Source organism: Mytilus californianus, unplaced genomic scaffold, assembly GCF_021869535.1.
Source record: "Mytilus californianus isolate M0D057914Y unplaced genomic scaffold, xbMytCali1.0.p SCAF_8, whole genome shotgun sequence".
Classification (NCBI taxonomy): domain Eukaryota; kingdom Metazoa; phylum Mollusca; class Bivalvia; order Mytilida; family Mytilidae; genus Mytilus; species Mytilus californianus.
The window spans coordinates 102,061,467-102,082,106 of record NW_026262734.1 but is presented as its reverse complement, the minus strand read 5'-3'; the positions used below and the strand labels follow the sequence as shown (position 1 = coordinate 102,082,106).

The 20,640-nt window shown below is 32.6% G+C and overlaps 1 protein-coding gene across 8 annotated transcripts in view; it reads left to right on the top strand.

The window, feature by feature from the left end:
- Window positions 1-9,964: 9,964 nt before the first annotated feature.
- The window catches only part of LOC127712255 (CAP-Gly domain-containing linker protein 1-like), an 85,284-nt gene continuing 74,608 nt past the window's right edge, over window positions 9,965-20,640 (top strand). For 7 of the 8 annotated variants that reach the window (XM_052218592.1, XM_052218590.1, XM_052218588.1 and 4 more), the window contains exons 1-4: window positions 9,965-10,064; window positions 12,561-12,778; window positions 14,451-14,556; window positions 19,033-19,119. In XM_052218592.1, the coding sequence (XP_052074552.1) occupies window positions 14,451-14,556; window positions 19,033-19,119 (193 nt within the window). In that variant the 5' untranslated portion in view covers window positions 9,965-10,064; window positions 12,561-12,778. The remainder of the gene's footprint in view (window positions 10,065-12,560; window positions 12,779-14,450; window positions 14,557-19,032; window positions 19,120-20,640) is intronic. The other variant, XM_052218591.1, reaches the window with a different exon arrangement.

Sequence of the window (20,640 nt, the reverse complement as noted above, 5' to 3'; positions counted from 1 at the left end):
AGTTACTGCTGTCTCGTTTCTTTTGTGGTAATTCATCGTTATTTACTGATGTGAGTAAGGGAATTTAGATAATGAAATTTAAAAAAAACGGAGACCTAACAATGAGATAAGATAAACTGATTTTTTTATACCACCAGAAAGGTAAATCTATGTAGAATTCGGTCGTATGTGTTAATAAGAATTCAGATGATTAATAAAAATAATATGAAGAATTAATGAAGGGTACCCATTTATTTTCCCATTACTTTCTATGTTAATCGAACATCATTAAAACATTGCACCCCGGGTGTCGCTGATAAGGATAATCGGCCATTAGTGTCCTTCATTCTTGGGTATGATTGTAAATTTTAGAGGGGTGCTGCGTTTTATTTGTTATAACCTTTTTAAATAAGTCATATTTTTCACGACGAAACACTACAAATGGATAAAATTTCTATAGTACTCTAATTCATATTCCCTTGAATGTCGTTCTGTGGCTTTTCAGACGTGAAAACGTATATTTCACACTTTTAAAAAAGAGGCGAAAGTTAACTAAGGGAAAATCAAACTCATAAGTCGAAAATAAACTGACACCGCCTTGGCCATGTTGGCAAAAACTCGACTAAAAGACAAACAACAGCATACAAAACACAACATAGAAAACTATAGACTGAGCAACAGGAACACCAGCAAAATAAAGGGTGAGGGGTGATCTCAGGTGCTAGGGCAGGGTAAGGATCTCCTGCTTCACATGTCAGTGGCATATGTCGTGTTGTTCATGTACATTAAAGCTATACATTCTTTGCATAAATAAGTCAATTTTAGCGGGGAATATTCACATGAACCACACTGATTCCATTAGCAAATGCATCGATGCTGAACGTTTTGATCGACACATGTTTGTTGAGTTTGATTGACAGACATTTTAACAATGCGTCGGTATTCCAATTGGTGCTAATTGTGCATCCCTGATTTCCGACATGTTTTGTACTTATGAAAAAGCATCTTGCCAATGTATTTACTTTTAATTTCAGTTATATTGATGATGTCCTGTCATTCAACTATTAAATTGTCAGGCAGTGCCTGCATCTCAGATTTCAAAGTGATATTATATATAATTAAAACTAACTTGATCTTTCCCTTGATAATGACGCAGATGGACGACATCAAACAAAAATCTGTAACAAACGTTATGATTTTAGCCCATAGGAAACTTCCCATTTATCAGCAGTTACATACACTCTGCCCTACAGTATGGCGTTTGCATGTCTAAGTTGATGCGTTACGATCGTCTATGTTCACACTGTGCGGACTTCATTGGTAACTATAGGAGTGTGCTCATGATAAAAAAAAATCCAACAGGGTTATGAGGAAGAACGACTGAAATCGAAACTACATAAGTTTTATGATCACAAATTTGTTTACCAATATTACGTGTCTATGTCTCAACTCTCTGCCATGGAGTTGTCAGTATGTTTTCAAGTAATGAGTTTAAATATCCCTTTGGTAACTTTTGCCTCCCTTTTTTATTCGTTAATGATATATGAACATCCATCTGCAAACTACTGTTGCCTCTAATGATGTCATTGGAGCTAACCATCAAAATGTAGTTAATATTGTTGATCCAGTACATGTACTAAAATGGGTATAAAAAACGCGATATAAATGTTGCAGTAGCAGCTGAACATAGTAGTACCGGTAGGTTGATCATCATTAAATATTTTCTTAGATAGAATTTTCTTATATTTGCCAAAATGTAGAACATGTAGGATCTACAATGCCTTTTTTCAAAAATATAATGAAAAGTATGTGTCACCGTGCTATTCTTCAAGCTACACGTTGTGCAAAATTGTCTAATCTTGCTATATCATTCATTAAAAACACTTATTTATGAATAGAAAGAAATCATTGTGATATAATTTTGAAATAAAACATATTGCATGTCATTGAGAGGATATGTTTAATCATTTTCTTTTAGAAAATGAAAAGAAAAAATGATGTCACCGAACTTGTTTTCTTGTTACAATTATATAATGAAAATTTCATTAGCATTACTAAGAGTTATCTCCCCTTATATGGTCAAGTTGAAAAATTTAATCGAATAAAACAAATATTTGGAATTTGTAAAAACACTCTTAATAAAACAGTACATCATTTATTTTTTATTTATTTATATAAACACACAAAACACATAAATAGCAATTCTGGCACAAAATTTGCAAATTTAAGCAAAGAACTAGACCGATTGCGTGCGGCTATTTTACAACCCAAGATGTCTGCTGACGATATACAGCTATATGAAAATAAGGAGCTGTGGTATGATTGCCAATGAGACAACTATCCACCATGAGTCAAATGAAGTGGATGTAAGCAACTATAGGCAACCGTACGGCCTTTAACTATGAGAAAACCCTTACCATATAATCGGCTATAAAAGGCCTCGACATGGAATATAAAACAATTAAATCGAAAAAACTAACGGCCTAATTTATAACTAAGCAACTTACGAAAATCATTTCATTTTAAGAAATACAACTTGACATTTTCATCGTTGGTTTCGAAATCGCTAGAAGCAAGTGTGAGAGGTCAAGGGTTCAATCGGTATTCAGATCAAACAAAATATATGTACTTAAAAATTGGTATTTTCTGTTTCACAATACACGGGCTTCTTAGAAAGAGATAAGACGAATTTTCTACGATTCAAAACTCACTCACTCACTCACTCACTCGATCGTCGATCGTTCACTCACTCTCGCTCATTAAATCACTAGCCCTCATTCACTCTCGCTCATTTACGCACTTTCGCTGGCTCACTTATTCACTCTCTCTCGCTCGCTCGTTCATTCATTCATACTCACTCAAACTCACTCATTCACTCTTGTTCGCTCGCTTATTCACTCACATAATTATTTTCTTTCATTCACTCACTCACTCACTCACTCTCGCTCATTCATACACTCCTGCTCATTCGCTCACTTCTAACTCTCGCTCATTCACTTTCGCTCATTCACTCACTTTTACTCTCGCTCGCCCATTCACTTATTCACTCACTGTCGGACATTCACTCACTCACGTTTGCTCATTCACTTATTCACTCACCCATTCACTCTCGCTCACTCACTTTCGCTCATTCACTAACTTAATCATATTCACTCACTCATTCAGTCTTGCTCGTTCACTCACTCTCGTTCATTCACTCTAATTACAATCATCCCGATGGATCGTTCACTCACTCATACTCATTTACTCGCTCTCGTCCATGCACTCATACTCACTAACACTCATTCACTCAACCTCATTCACTCACTCTCACTCATAATCACTTAATCTCGCTCGCTCATATACTCACCCACTTAGTCACTCTCACTCGCTCATTTGCTCACTCTAAATCTCGCTCGCTCATTCACTTACTCTAACTCTCTGTCATTCATTCACTCACTCTAACTCTCGCTCGCTCATTCACTTACTCACATACTGTCGGTCATTCACTCACTCTCGCTCGTTCATTTACTGACTCACTAACTCACTCACGCTCTCTCTCTCTCTCTCTCTCTCTCTCTCTCTCTCTCTCTCTCTCTCTCTCTCTCTCTCTCTCTCCTCTTATTCTCTCACTCAATCACTCAAATATTACAATTCCATTTTAATCATCTAGTGACATGTACAATTCTAGAAATGCTTTATTGAGTAATAAAAAGCTTTGTTTGTAGTACCACCTCCTCAGCGGAGATAAGATTATATATATTAATGTAAAAATATTTTCTTTTTTTAATAATGGAGGGGATATAAAAATTACAATGTTTATAAATGTGGACAGCTAGGTGTTTAATATAAAAATAAACAGCTGAGCCATGAGCGCATGATACGCCCGTCGCTTTTTAAAAGAATAAAGTTCAATAACTTCTCAATGTCATATCAGAAATTTATCAAAAAAACTAAAGCGAGGTTATTTTAATAGATATAAACCAGTCACCAAAGTTTCATGAAACTCCTCAAAGCACTTTAAAGATATCGTCCGAAAACTGGAAAATCCGCACCCTTTTTTATGAATAAAAATCCCATAACTCGGAAATGTAAAATTTAGAATTTATAAAAATCGAAAGGGAGCTTACGTCAATTTATATAAACAATTGACCAAAGTTTTAAGAAAACTGCTCAAAGCATTTCTGAGTAATTGACCGAAAACAGGAAAATCCCCCCTTTTTAATGCATAAAACCCCATAACTCGGAAACGTAAAATTTTAAATTTATAAAAATTGAAAGGGAGCTAATGTCAATAGATATAAACAATTCACCAAATTTTCTGGCAAATTGGTGAAAGTGTTTTTGAGTTATTGTCCGAAAACTGGAAAATCCCCCTTTTTAATGAATAAAACCACATAACTCAGAAACGTAAAATCTGAAATGTATAAAAATCAAATGGGAGATCACGTCAATAGATATAAACAATTCACCAAAGTTTTATGCAAATTGGTTAAAGCATTTTTGAGTTATTGTCCAACATGTTGACGACGGACGGACGGACGGACGGACGGACGGACGGACGGACAACGGTATACCATAATACGTCCCGTAAACGGACGTATAATAAGGAGTTGAGGTATGATTGCCAATGAGACAGTTATCCACCAAAGTTCAAATAATGTGGGTGTAAGCAATTATAGGCAACCGTACGGCCTTCAACAATGAGAAAAATCCATACCGTATAGTTGGCTATAAAAGGCCGCGACATGAAAAATATGAATCAATTCAATTGAGAAAACTAACGGCCTGATTTATAACAAAACAATTTACGAAAACAAATATGACAGACATGAACCAACGACAACCACTGAACTACAGGCTCCTGACTTGTCACAGGCACATAAAGAATGTGGCGGGGTTAAACATGTTTGTGAGCGCTCAACCCTCCCCCTAACCTGGGACAGTGTTGTAAGAGCACAACATGAGAACAAACTATAAAACTCAGTTGAAAAAGGCTTCACTCGTCAGATTGATACAAAGTAGAAAAACATCAAACATAAACATAGACCGGACGTGGCAGGGTATTTATCCATCCCTCATCCCTAACTTACCGTATGTATGTTTATGTACGTATAGCCAATGTTTATTGTCTTTGGTAATAATCCAGTAGTTTTGGTTTTTAAACCAATAAAATATCTTAGCTTATATCTAATCTAGCCCAACAGGACATACACCATGCAGTGCTCTGGTGCCTGACTACGGCAGTGTTAGGTTCGTCTCCGTGAGGGCTATGAATAATGATCGTCCATCAGGGAGAATGCAACGCCTACCAGTATCTCGGAAAGATCGGCACATCCCCCTTCAACTTACCTAAAGTTTATTACATATGGGACACATTACTTTGATGGTGGAGGTTTTAGGCAACCTTGACTACCAATGAAGGTCTTGCACATGTGGTACAATACTTACTACGACGAGGGGGGTTTTTAACGACCTTGACTACCCATGAGGGTCTTGCACGGTCGGCCCTGCATGGCTTGCGCCTTTTGGGGCATTTAATAATTTATTTTATACCTTATGGTAATTGATATAATTTTGAAATTTAAAAAGAAAAAAATATATATAACATGAATAAAATGTAAAATGGACAATAATTTGATAAATAAAATAAATAAATAAATGAATAAATAAATAAATGAATTGAGGAATAAAAATAATAAAAAAAATAATAAAAAGAACTTAAATAAATAAAAGAAAATAAAAAAGAAAATTTTTAATATAGAACAGGGAAAAAATAGGAGCCACCAAAAGCCGGAACAGAAGGAAAGGCCAAGAAAGCAAACAACAGTGGGCGGCAGCAACGTTGTCATGGTACACCAGCGCGGAGAAATTTGATATACCAAATTGTGTATGTGAATTTAGTAGCCAAAATATTTTGTATAAACCCAAAAAGGCCTAAATATGTGTATGTGATTTTAAGGAAAATAATTAGTATAAGGTTTTATATGCATGTGTATATATATATAAAAAAAAAGAATAAGTAAAGAAAAGAAAACCAAAGATTGGATGTATAATTTTGACTGCTTTGTGCAAGCCTAATGTTTACAATACTTCGACGAGGAGGTGTTTTAACGACCTTGACAACCCATGAGGGTCTTGCACGGTCGGTGACAATACTTATATTAAAATGAAACAACATATTTCAATAGAAATCATGTTTGCTGCGGTATAAATGTATAAATGCTGTTGATTTCTTGCAGTTTATCTTATAAATATGAAGAAATTTTATTTTATTATGCTCTCATTTGCAAGTTGATTGTTTATCATTCTTTTTTGTCAAATATAATTGACTTTATGTGTTTTAGGGGAATTGAAAATAGACCTATTAAAGGGTGGTAACTGCATTTTAATTATCGCAAATGAATTAAGATAATGTGTGTGGGGGAAATAAGGTACGTGTTTCGTGTATATAGATATAAGAAGATGTGGTATGAGTGCCAATGAGACAACTCTCCATCCAAGTCACAATTTGTAAAAGTAAACCATTATTTAGGTCAAAGTACGGCCTTCAACACGGAGCCTTGGCTCACACCGAACAGCAAGTTATAAAGGGCCCCAAAAATGACTAGTGTAAAACCATTCAAACAGGAAAACCAACGGTCTAATCTATATAAAAAACAAGAAACGAGAAACACTTATGAACCACATCAACAAACACACATCTGAACATCAGGTTCCTGACTTAGGACAGGTGCAAATAAAAGCAGTGGGTTTAAACGTTTTAATAGGCGCTCAAGGTTGACCCTACCAGAAACAATAGTGTAACATCACAACATAGAAAGACACACTATAAAATATCAATTGAAATGGCTTAACTCAATCAAAAGACATATTAACAAAAACAAGCGAACATACACTGAACGAATAAATTTGATGTATGACACAATGTAAATACAAAATTAATAAAACAAGGGGGTTAGATGTCAGTAAAACAATATCAGAAAGACAACCATAACTTTGGACAAAATGCTGTCAAATAAAATAACGTACACAGGTAAATATATAATTTTGTTGTAAGGTATACATGGAGTAGGGAAATAATTTTTAGAAAATAAATAATTTTGTTGTCCCTAGTACGAGAACAAAAGTGAAAATTTATCGTCATACTAAACACTTGTCAAAGGTGGTATAATAATCAACTCCTCCTACAGCTTTAGTTCAACCCAGATCCTTGGCAATTCTCAGAAAGTAAGCATCACATTACACATTTGTTACAACTAAACTCCAACATTTGATGCAATATATATAGGAGGGGGTTTACAGAATAGAAAATAATAGGCAAATAATATAAAGAATAGAGAAAATTGGACCAAAAATTAAAGAATAGAGAAAATTGGACCAAAAATTAAAGAATAGAGAAAAATGGACCAAAAAATAAAGAATAGAGAAATATGGACCAAAAAATAAAGAATACAGAAATGAAAGACGCCCATTCAGACCCTTATATATTTACATTTTAGAATTAGATGAAATAACTCTACTATATTTAGATGATTTCAAAATTAATACATTTTTCCATTCGACACCGATTATACTAAAAGAAGTGAAGAGTGTCTCATCCCGAATTCCAGGGAAAATAAATGCTGTTCAAATCCCGAATTCCCGGAAGTATATATAACATTCAGTTTCGAATCTAATAACATTAATAATTAATTCCCTAGTCCCGATAAGTGTAAATCCCGAATTCCAGAAAAAAATAAAGAATAAAGGTCCCTACGTCCCGAAAAAGGTCCTTCCGCCCCTCATTATACATGGTGATTTTTACCTTTTTGTACTCACAGTGAATTATAGGTTTATCGTGAATCTAAAGCATGCAAAATTGACACTTTGTTCCCTCACATGATGAGGCTTATCAAATGACAGAGCACTTGGTTTTATTTCCTTTTTTTGTCTTTTCATTGCGGTGATTTACATATGCATCTTTGGCAAATATCTCACACTTCTTCCTAAAACTCATAGTAAGAAAGTTATGTTTTCGAAATTGAAAATTCTAGCATTTCATTGTCTACAAACTTCTCAGAATCATTGTAAAGAAGTCTAAAGTTACTGCTTAATTGATTGAAAATCTCCAAATCATACGGACTCCGTTAAAGATTTAATATGAGCTCGTCAGGGCCGGATCCAGCCATTTTTAAAAGGGGGTACCCAACCCAGGATAAGGGGGGGGTTCCAACTATATGTCCCCTTTCAAATGCATTGATCGTCAAAAAAAGGGGGGTTCCAACCGGAGTCCCCCCCCCCCCCCCCCCGGATCCACCACTGACTCGTTATAAAGAAAACGAGTAGAAATGTAAAAATGAAAATTGAGAACCACATTTTGCTTATAAATTTGCACGGTCATTGGTGTGATATGATATGAAAAGACATGGTCTGTCAACTATAGTGTTTCATAGGGTTGGTTCAGGAATTAAAAGTTTTGCCAATTTTGTGCACACTCCGACGTTGGACAGGAGGAAAAGATAAAATGCACTGGATAGATAGCATGCATGTGGAAAAAATGATACAGCAACCCAAAACAAATAACTAAACGACATCTTGAGGGCACGAAGCAACTTTGAGAGATCAGCATAAGTCTTTAACAATACTAAAGTCTTCACAGAAAATGAAAAGCTGTTACTCTACTGTAGTAAAGTTGTGCATGATTAAAAAAAGAAACTGTGAAAATAAGTTTTCAATACATGTATAAAAATTAGAAGATATGGTATCATTGACAACGAAACGAGACAAATTATTCACTAGAGACCAAATGACGTAGAAGTTGTCAATTATAGGTCAACGTACGGCCTTAACTATTAGCAAAACTCATATTGCATAACAAGCTATAGAAGGCACTGCAATAATAAATTAAAACAACACAAACAAGAAAACAGTTTTCGGACATACATACATCCCTTAACCCGGAATAATGGTGTAACAGCACAACATAAGAACAATTTAAACTACAAAATCAGTTGAAAACGGCTTGATTCGTCAGATCGATACAAAGCACAAAACAACTGACAGAAACACTAAAGATACAAAGTAAAGATCTGAGATTACTCAAAACTGCTAGTTCAAAGCCAATAACTCTTTTAAACCCTACACTTCATATTGTCTAAAATTGATATACTTTGGCATACAAGCATGTATGAATTTCGAAAAAAAAATAATAGTGTGTGGAGGTTTGATAGGAAAATACTTACTTTAGATGTAAAAATAGATCGCCGTTATGCTTAAACAGTAGAAAATGTAACAAACGCTCGTCAGAAGTGGTTTTAAAGATTTGAAAAAATAAAAAAAAAATAAAAAAAATAGATTAACAATTCTGGAATCTTTCAGCTCTCTTTTTCATATTAATGTTATTTCTGCCCATTTAAAAATTTGACACAGAGATTTATCATCAAATTTAGAATATGTTTGATCATTATATTATGAATACCATGATACTTTGACTTGTAATAGAGAGTTAGTGCACTCATAAGCTGCCATTTCTGACTATTTTATTTTGAAGAACTCCGTTCTTTTTCAAGTGATTAAAAATTGCAATGTATGTACATTCTAATGATTTTACATGTATAATCGTCTTATTTCCAATTCATTGTATTCAGGCCATGAAGCATGTATTTTTCGCACGTTTTGTTAAAGTATCTTAAGTGTTTCAGAGAAGAAGTTTTCTATCTTCATGATCTTATTATACCGATACAGATGCTTTACTTTGGTAATTACATCACCCACAAACAATGAATCATACATAATTAACATATCAAATAAAGGAATTGCAATCTTTATTTGTTTTTAATTTTTATTATGTATATGCTATTGTCATTTCAGTTCAACGAAATTTAAAGATTGATCTATTTTTTTACGTTTCAAATCTTGATTTGCTGACCAAATAAAACCAAATTAGGCAAATTGCTATTAAATCAATAAATCTGATAGGTTCTCGCACGGGACCAGTTATCTTTTAGCTAAAATCTTTACCGGAAGACATGGAAGAGTCTGCGCACTGAGTCATCAAGATTTGACAACTTACCAAGGATAAATTAACTCGATTCCAGCTTCTGCTGCAGTAATTCAGTGCAAAAGTACGTCGTTTTATGAAAAACACATGACTACTTATATGCTTAATTTTAATATGCACAAAAGACTGTCCTACTAATTCATCATCTGACCCTTGAATTAACTAATTTTCCACCCCTCTGTCTACCTCAAATTCAATATCTATTCTATCTTTGTCTGGGCAGTTCGCAGTATCCCTAGAACTGATGTATCTTATTTTGAGTAATAATAAAGAATTACTCATAGATTTGAATACTAGTAACAAGTTGAGCAATTAATTTAAACGTCATTTGTTGACCACTCCCTCATGTTTCAAAAAAAAAATGTAACTTTTTGCTTTATAAATTATATAGGTGTGATCCTTCCAGATGGTGTATGAAAAGCTTTATATAGAATAAATAAATATACAAAGCAGTATAATGTAAGATCAGCAGAGCTTTCAAACCAATATAGATATATTTACACATAAATTGAAAATAAACAAAAACATGTAATGCATATGATGCACATTAAAGATAACATCAAGATTCAAATCAAATTAAGCACATATGATAAATATGACATTGCCTAATCAAAATGTTCAAAATACATGACAAATTATAAAAATATAAGTTAAATAAAACTTGATGCATAAGAAGTGAAAATTAATGATATACTATCATGACTATAATGCAGTCCAATTAAATCGAATATAATATACTATTAAGAAGATGTGAAAATTGTAGTAAGGTTGCCAATGAGACAACTCTTCACCAGAGACCAAATGATGTATAAGTCAGCAGTTAAAGGTCACTGTGCTGCCTTCTTAAATGAGCAAAACCCATACTGCATAGCAAGCTCTAAAGGCCCTGAATTGTAAAACAATTCAAGCTACGAAACAAACAGCATGATTAATGAACAAGCCAATAAACAAAGAAAACCAAATAGGATATACAAAACACAACCTCTTACATAGATTTACAGATTGCTGTCTTGGGAGAAAAGGACATACAGAATGTGGTGGGGTTAAACATGTTGCAGGCATCCAAACCTTCCACTAACAAATACATTTCAAAACATACTTATGACAATGTATGAGAACCTTCTACATCATTTGGTCTTTAGTAGAGAGTTGCCTCATTGGCAATCATACCACATCTTCTTGTTTTTATATATATCCATAGATATGTGTCATACACAAGACTTTTCATGGATTTTAAAGAGTTATTTTTAAAAACACATCATGTTACAACATGTACAAATGTACATATGTATTAAGCTAAAACACTAAAACAATATTAAGCAACTAAGCTAAAGCAGTAAAACCCATTTGCTTGGCCAGGGAAAAATGATTGTTGGTTTCCCCTAACCCGACCAGGTCTACTTTATACAGCAGGTCGTTTATTTTTTTTTGACTGAACGAAAATAAAAAAACTGTTTGTCTAGTTCCGATCCAGGATTGTTGACAAATGTTTTTTCATACACGTTTCAGTTTTGTTGTTTAGAAGCATAACAATGTCATTGTATTTTTTTCCCGCCTTTGTTTCTGGATCATCAAAGTGCTTAACTGATGGGAAAGATAACAAAGATGAGAACTGTTTTGCTCCCCTGTTGTTTAGGTCCCCAAAATGGCTAACTTGGCACCAAGCGCCAGTATTCTATCAAGATTGAATCAGAATACATGGACTCCAGTTCTTTATGCTATTAAAGTCACCTAAGTTAAATACCAGTTGTCAAGTAAAAAAAAAGACTCCTGCCTGGCGGGCCTTGAAATTTTCTAATTTTAAGGGAACCATCAATCATTTTTCCCTGGCCCTATCAAGAAAATTTTGTTTCTGGATCGTCGAAGTGCTTAACTGATGGGAAAGATAACAAAGATGTGAAGTGTTTTGCTCCCCTGTTGTTTAGATCCCCAAAATGGCTAACTTGGCACCAAGCGCCAGTATTCTATCAAGATTGAATCAGAATACATAGACACCAGTTCTTTATGCTGTTAAAGTCATCTAAGTTTAATACCAGTTGTCAAGTAAAAAAAAAAACTCCTGCCTGCCGGGCCTTGAAATTTTCTACTTTTAGGGGAACCATCAATCATTTTTCCCTGGCCCTATCAAGAAAATTTAACAAATAGTGTAAAATGCATCTAATGTGTTCTTAAATTAGCTTAGCATTGGTACAAAAAGTAACAGGCAACTGGCATGATAGTGAAGAATGATAATAAGTTTATACATGTTATAGCAGTAGTTAAAGTGTAATGATTTGTTTGAATTTGTAGAGCAGAAAACAAACACACATTTTTACACGCTTTTTACCATGTGTTTTCTTTTCATGAAATATTTTTTTCATTATTAGAGAATGACAAGCTAACCAAAGATTCTACCTTTACCTACACACTCAATGCATTCTGCTGTAAATAATGCCAGTATGCAGAGATTGAGTTGCTTACATACATACATGTATCATGTGTATTAATTCATTTAAAAAAAGTAAAAAAATGCAGCAAAATGCAGTTGACAATGAAATGTAGAAGATGTTGTCTTTTGTAGGTGTAGAAGATAAAAAAATGGTTTGACACAATTGTACACTATACATGCTATAGGAAAGACACTTAATAAGTACAGTAACAAGAAAGTAGGTCAACACCCTTGTCTGGTTACAGAAAGTTGCAGCATTTTGATTAAGATCTCAGCGAGAAGTATTTCACTCTACATGTAGTTAAATCCAGGGGATATAGAAATGTAGCTAGCTAAATAAAATTTTGCAGGTAAAGTATTAAAAGGCATTGTTTTTATCAAGAAAATTATGGATCTATGGAAAAGTGCTGAAAAATGTTTTGAAACAAAAATTATTTTTTCTTCCGTTTGTCTATATATATAGAAGTTCTTATAATAATATATATCTACTTGAACATGTATATCAGTCTCAACAGCTCTTTGGAAAAACCTATTAGAAATGATTTAACACAGAACAACCCCAAATAAATGTATGTAACTGCATTTCCATTGGAAAACCTAGTTAAAAACCAAGTACACATTTATGTGGTCATTTCAACAGCCTCTTGTTAAACTTTTATTAATTGGGTTTTTCATTATTTTTTAAAATTGTTTTTGATGCAATAAAAAATATATCCAAATGCATTATACCTACGTAACCTACCAACAAATAAGTAAATCGACAGAACTGGTAAACAACAAACAAAATATATTTCAGAGTAGCACTCAATTGCAGGTATCTACACTGATCTAAAGCAAGATGGTGCAAGATGTTGCTTGAGACTGAGTATTGAAATAATAATTTTGTAGGTTGACCTGGTGTTAACAGTGTGAAAGAAAACACTGAAGAACTTTAATAACGTAGTTATTCTGGTTCTTTTAAGAATTATATAATTCCTTTCATGAAAACATATCTTTTTTTACGATGATTTTTGGATGTATATATATACAAGAAGTTAAATAACCAGTTGCTTTTTTCTGAAAGACTATTTTTATGGGACTAAAGGCTTTGAAATGAAATAACACTTTATAATTTTTAGCTCACCTGGCCCAAAGGGCCCAGTGAGCTTTTCTCATCACTTGGCGTCTGTCCTCCTTGTCTTTGTCGTCTGTGAATTTTTTACCATTTTTTCTCCGTTTTGCTATATATGATAAAAATTATAATACATGTAGATAAATAGACACTTTAAATAACAAAAATGATCAGCAAGGAAAGATCTATTAACAAGTCTAATTTTGCTGATAAAGTTAGAAGACTGTCACTCTTTATAGGAGTGGAATGTGATTGCCCTTAAATGAGGATTTTTTTATAACCCACCTACGATAGTAGAGGGCCATTATGTTTTTCTCTGTCTGTGCGTCCGTCCGTTCGTCTGTCTGTCCTGCTTCAGGTTAAAGTTTTGGTCAAGGTAGTTTTTGATGAAGTTGAAGTCCAATCAACTTAAAACTTAGTACACATGTTCCCTATGATATGATCTTTCTAATTTTAATGCCAAATTAGAGTTTTGACCCCAATTTCACGGTCCACTGAACATGGAAAATGATAGTGAGAGTGAGGCATCCGTGTACTATGGACACATTCTTGTTTTAACCTCTTTTGTGTTTTGAGCAAAAACTAAAGAAGATAGAGAGACACTAACTAACAGACTAAATAATCAGCATTAGAAGATCAACAAAAAAGTGATTTTTGTCATGAATTATATTCTTGTCTACAATGTTGGAGAGTGTCCTTTGTTGAATATATAAATAGACCAAGGTGAGCGACACAGGCTATTCAGAGCCTCTAGTTGTGCTTCCTAAGCACTTTTCTGGATTTACCTTCATCGAGAAGGCTCAAACCTAAACACTTGAAAGCTAGGAATCAAAAGAATGTGTAAATATATAGAAACTGTAAGGGCTACAATGATAAAAAAGTATTTTTTATTCATTACATTGGTTTTATAGATGAGTTTACCGAGACCATCAGGGCTGAAAGCCCCTTCAAAGATTGGCAAGCCTACAGGTCTGCCACTGCCCAAGTCGTCTATTCCAGCTCCAGACAAAGCCAAAAGTAAGTTATATTGTCTTGTTGTATGTGATAACATTTGTGTAGAAAAAGCATTGTGATGCATGTATCATAAATAAAAATAGTTTGTATTTCTTCATAATTCTGTTGTAAAATATATTTTTAGTTGATTACAACATGTTAGACAAGATATTCAAAATTTCAGTGTATTAAAAATCTACTTTTGATTTGCAGTTCCACAACAATGGTAATCTTATAATTAAGTCACAACAGTGTAATATTTTTGTTCCCGTGGAATGTGATAAGTTTTACACAGGTTATAAAATATGAGTCTGAGCTACATGAGAAGCATTTGGACGTATTATGGTATACCGTTGTCTGTCCGTCTGTCCGTCCGTTGTCAACATGTTGGTGAATTGTTTATATCTATTGACTTAAGCTCCCTTTTGATTTTTATAAATTTTAGATTTTACGTTTCCAAGTTGTGGGATTTTATTCTTAAAAAAGGGGGATTTTCCAGTTTTCGCATAATAACTCAAAAGTGCTTTGAGCAGTTTTCATGAAACTTTGGTGACCGGTTTATATCTATTAAAAGAATCTCCCTTTAGTTTTTTTGTAAATTTCTGATATGACATTGAGGTGTTATGGAACTTTATTCATTGAAAAAGCGACGGGTGTATCATGCGCTCATGGTGCAGCTCTTTATTAATTCAAGAACAGAAAAGGGAAAAAAACCACATCTTCCATTCTTGTGTTGTATAGATGGATGAAAGTCAAGTTAACTGTTAAGTCATACGTTTTTGTGATCTTTATTAATTGCATAAATTGAGACAGGATTGGTTTTCCAAAAAATGAAAATTCACATTTTTTTTATTTCGATAGCATTATTTATAATGTTCCTGGAATCAAAATTAATGTTACATTTTTCTGAATTGTAAAACAACTGCAATAAAAAATGCACACACAAATTTCTGAATTTACAGTATATTAAGTTTACTTGACTTTAACACTGTTCTATAAAAAAGAATATTGAGAAATAAACAGAAATTTGATTTTACAGGGACCATTCCATGTAAGTTTGTGTCAGGTGGTTTTTGTTAACATTTTAAAAATAACTTGTTTAATACATATATAAGGATATATATATATTTGAACACATGTTTAATGTGTAACAAATGCTAAAAAAATAATTACAATGTAAACATTACATATCAAACAGAAATAATGCTGTTGTTCAATGCTTTGATTTTGACAGATTTAGTACATCAAATTCATACCTATTTAAGCTACTTTAAATTGGATACAGATAGAATCATCAAACAAATCATTTGATTTGCATTGATAGTCATGAGATGATTGGTTCAGGCAGAGAAAATTTAGTTATGTTAATTTATGCAGAACATCTTTTTTAAATAATAGAATACCAGCTGTATGTGACCCATTCTACCGTTTCATTTGAATTATGCATATTGAAATTAACTTTTAAAAGACTTGGTTTGATGACCATTAGATAAAAAAAAATATGCATGTATAAATGTGTTAGCAGCAAAAGAATTGTTCTTAGCAGCACTAAAAATTATCTCTTCTTTTATAATTTGATTAGGTATTCCATTTCACATTGTCTTGTTTATGTTTTAAAGGTCGTTGATTATTTTCATAAAAATTCTTAACTTTCAAAATAGATTGTAAGTTATAAGTAAATGTTCATGTTTAAATATTCTCGTAAGACATTTGTGAAAACAGCTGAAATTCTTGCAATTGTTTTAATTTGAAATATATGTGAAACTTTAAAATGTTATTCTAACTTTTTTTTTCCAAGTGTTGTTTTCATTTTAATGTTTAAGCTTGGAACAGGAAGCTGTTTTGTTGATACAAACTCTTATAAAGACTTTTGGTTTCATTAGTATTATATATATTATATTATTCACAAAATACATCATATTACTTTAAATTTCATGGATTTATTAATGTACAGTGTTCCATTTTTACCACCTTTTATGAAAAGTTAATTGCAAGTCAAGGGAGATAATTCAGATTGTGGAACACTGTACATTTTGTATAAATTTGTATTTTGTTAATAATCTTAATTGTGAATTGAACTTTTGGGAGAGAGAAAAACATTGATGCCTTCCCTCACTCCGCTTTACTCACCCCTAAGCGAGAATTGGCTTATATGGCTATGGAAGTGTTGTCTCATTCAGGTAAAGGAATATGGGCTTTCCCTGCTTATACTGTTAGCCTAAATCACAGCCATGATGATGATAAACCAGCATGGCTTCCTTCACTTTCAAATCCCTATCAAAATCAATGCACATGCTTGCAGGACTTTACAAATTTCAGGGGTTCATTTGACTGAAAAATAATGATAATATTTTTATGCTACTTGGAACACAACTTTCATTCTTTCTCAAGTAACAGTATTATTAATGAAGTTGATCATGGCTCTATGATAAATTTGGGAAGAACACATGCTTTCAAGCCTGTCATGTCTGATATATAAAAAATCTTCTTCAGTCTAAGGAATGCATGAATTTCTATTCATATTTTTCAACTTTCTCTCTGTTCTTATATATATTATAATGATAATATACATATTCTGAAAAGCAAAATAAAGCTTTAAATATTTCTTTTTGATAGCCTTATTCTATATTGGTATGAAATCAAATACCAGACAGTTATTATGCCCCCGCCGTAGCGGAGGGGGCATTAAGTTTTACCCTTGTCCGTCTGTACGTACGTACGTACGTACGTACGTCCCGAAATTGGTTTCCGTTCTCTAACTTCAGTTTGCCTCAACCAAATGTTATGAAACTTATACACAATGCTTATTACCACAAAACACAGATCAAGTTTGAATTTTGGTGGCGTCACTTTAACCGATCTAGAGTTATGCCCCTTTATAAAAGGAAATATTGCAAAATTTTTAGTTTCCGTTCTCTAACTTAAGTTTGCCTCAACCAAATGTTATGAAACTTATACACAATGCTTATTACCACAAAACACAGATCAAGTTTGAATTTTGGTGGTGTCACTTTAACCGATCTAGAGTTATGCCCCTTTATAAAAGGAAAAATTGCAAAATTTTTATTTTCTTCTAAATATCAAGTTTATATAATATATTTTTAAAATTGGAGTTATCTTCCTTTGACCATGATTATAGTTGGATCAACTACAATCAATGCTTTATACAATGCAATGTTTAATATTGACTTCCACTGATAAAACACAGATCAAGTTGAATTTGGGTAGTGTCACTTTAACCATTATTGAGTTATGCCCCTTTATAAATAGAAAGATTGCAAATTTTTTTAGTTTCCATTCTGTAACTGAAGTTTTCCCCAGCCAAACATTATGAAACCTATACACAATATTCATTACCACAAAACTCAGTAAGGATCAAGTACAATTTTTTTGTTTCAGTTCTCTAACTTGAGTTTGCCTCAACCAAATGTTATGAAACTTATACACAATGCTTATTACTACATAATACAGATTAAGTACGAAATTAGGTGGCAACACTTTTACCATTCTAGAGTTATGTCCCTTTATAAACATAAAAATTGCTGAATTTTTTAGTTTGTCTCAACCAAATGTTGTAAAACTTATACACAACTGTTCTAGAGTTATGGGTGTTTACAAATAGAAAAATTGCTGAATTTTTAGTTTCTGTTCTCTACTTAAGTTAGCCTCAACCAAATGTTATGAGACTTACACACAATGCTTATTACCACAAAACTCAGATCAAGTTCAAATTTGGGTAGCGTCACTTTTACCGTTCTTCAGTTAAGTCTCTTTATAACTATATGATATGCAAGCGGGGGCATCATCTGTGTCCACATGTGGACACTATCCACATTTATTTTTTTAAATCTTCATGTAATGATTTTTTATTCAACTGCACTTGGATTTTTTTTTAAATAGCAGAATTGAAAACATTTCATTCTCATGGCTTTTCATGGTCTTGAAAAAAGCTTTACTTTGAGAAACACTATACTTAAATGAAAAACTTGACATATAAAAATTCATTGTACATCTGTATAACGAATAACTCAGTACTTTGAATATGATGAACGATTTTTTTCAAGACCATTAAAGAAATCATATTTAATTAACTTTGATTGAATCTTTTATTTCAAAGCATGTTTTTTGTTAACTTTGAATGTGTCCATTTATTTTTGTATTGATACATATATATTTTATTTCTAAATTGCCATTCTTTTAATGTTGAACATGTTTGCTACTATCATGACTATATTTTTGATACAACGTTAAATGAGAATCTGAATTTAAAATTGGTCCCTAAACCGACTTGCAGATTTTCAGTCTGTCACCATTTAAGATAGAAATAAAAATTCAAACACCTAGAATTACAAATTCATATTAAACGTACATTTAGAGATCTTAAATGTTTTTATTGACTTCTCACTTAAAGTAGACATGAATAAGAATGGCAGTTATCTCCCCTCAACCAATCGAATGTCTTGATTGTGTGTTGCTATGTTTCTGTTTATGTGTTGCTAGGTGCCATTGCTAAAAGTGCTCGTGCTGCAGGTTTTAGTGCTACTCAAGCTGATAAGTACGCCACCACTGTTGTCAATAAACTTGCAGGTAATTTATGTTTCCATGGTTTCATGTTGAAAGAAGTCACGAAAATTTCAAACCAATTTTAAGGCTAATTTATGCATATTTGTTGATATGTTACTCCGTCATATTGTCTATCTGTGTAAAGTGACTACTACACTACTGTGGACCTATGTGCTTTAGTGGGTACCAATTTTCTTGAAAAATAGTATTTTTTGTAGACATTTCATTTCCTTGTTTTGCTATAGTATATGCATACAGTGGATTCATTTGTTTGCATGGGAGCCAATTTTCGTGGATTGAGGAAAAGTAGTTTTATCGTGAATATTTTATTTTGTGGTTTTGCCAAAGTCTTAACACAAACCTATAGTAAATGCGAACTTCGTTGAACATTGTTAAAAATTCTTGTTCTCATACAAGAAAACTGGTATCCCATGAAAAATAATGAATCTACAGTACCAGTTTAAAGAAAATTTGAAGTTCTTTGGTCATTTAAATTTTTGTCTAGTCTATACCCAAAAAATCCAGATAAATGTTATCCCATAAATAATAATGAATCCACAGTATGTCAAAAATACAACTTAAAATATTGATAGTTATTTCCTCCAAAAAAAATGTGGTATGTTAAATCCGAGAAACTTAGTAGCCAATGAATAATGATGAATTCAAAGTATTTGCTCAAGCTTTAATACTAATACAACTCTATAGTAAACAATTGTCAAATACATTGTGGATCTGAAATGGCCATTTAGTAATAATTTCTAAAATATAAACTTAAAGGTCTATACGTTTATTTTACAAGTTGACCAGATTTAGATTTAGTACTGTATCTTATCATTAACACACCGAAAACTTGAGGGTAACTTTTTATTAACTGAAAAATATTTAAAAATAAATTTGAATTTTAATGTTTTAAGTATATGGTTAAAAAATAAGGGAAATTATTTTTACTTTTAAAATTTTCTGGGCACAAGTTTGAAGGAAAAAACAAATTATGTATCACCACTTCTCTCAAAATATAAAATTGATTATTTTATCTGACTTAGAAATTGAATACATGCATTTGAATGTTGTCTGCCTTCTATGTTGCCTTTCTTGCATGCCACTTGTCTTTCGTTGTGTTATGCTTCTACAATTTGCATTTCTACAATTCTTATTGATGCTGGTAGTTCACTACTTATCAATCTTATTTATTATTTGCATTAAAAAAAAAATTTCTTACTTTATCCCTTAGGATGAATTTTCAGATGCAAAAAAAGAAATATGGAACCTGTAATGTTTTAGTCGAATTGTTTAGGTTGTATGAGTCAATTCCTCAGTGGTTGTTGTGAAAGAAATTTTTGTTAAAAAATTTAGCATATCAATTTGGATGTCACAAACTAACTAGTATTTCAAATCATTTATTTGGTGTTGTAAAGTAGATCAGACATGTCTATTAAAAATCCCACACAGTTGGCAGTCTTCACGATAAACTTTTGAATCAAAGCTCAATTTAAAAAAAATTTTGTTAGATTCTATTGGCCTGTACAGAAGATTTTTACAGGCCAG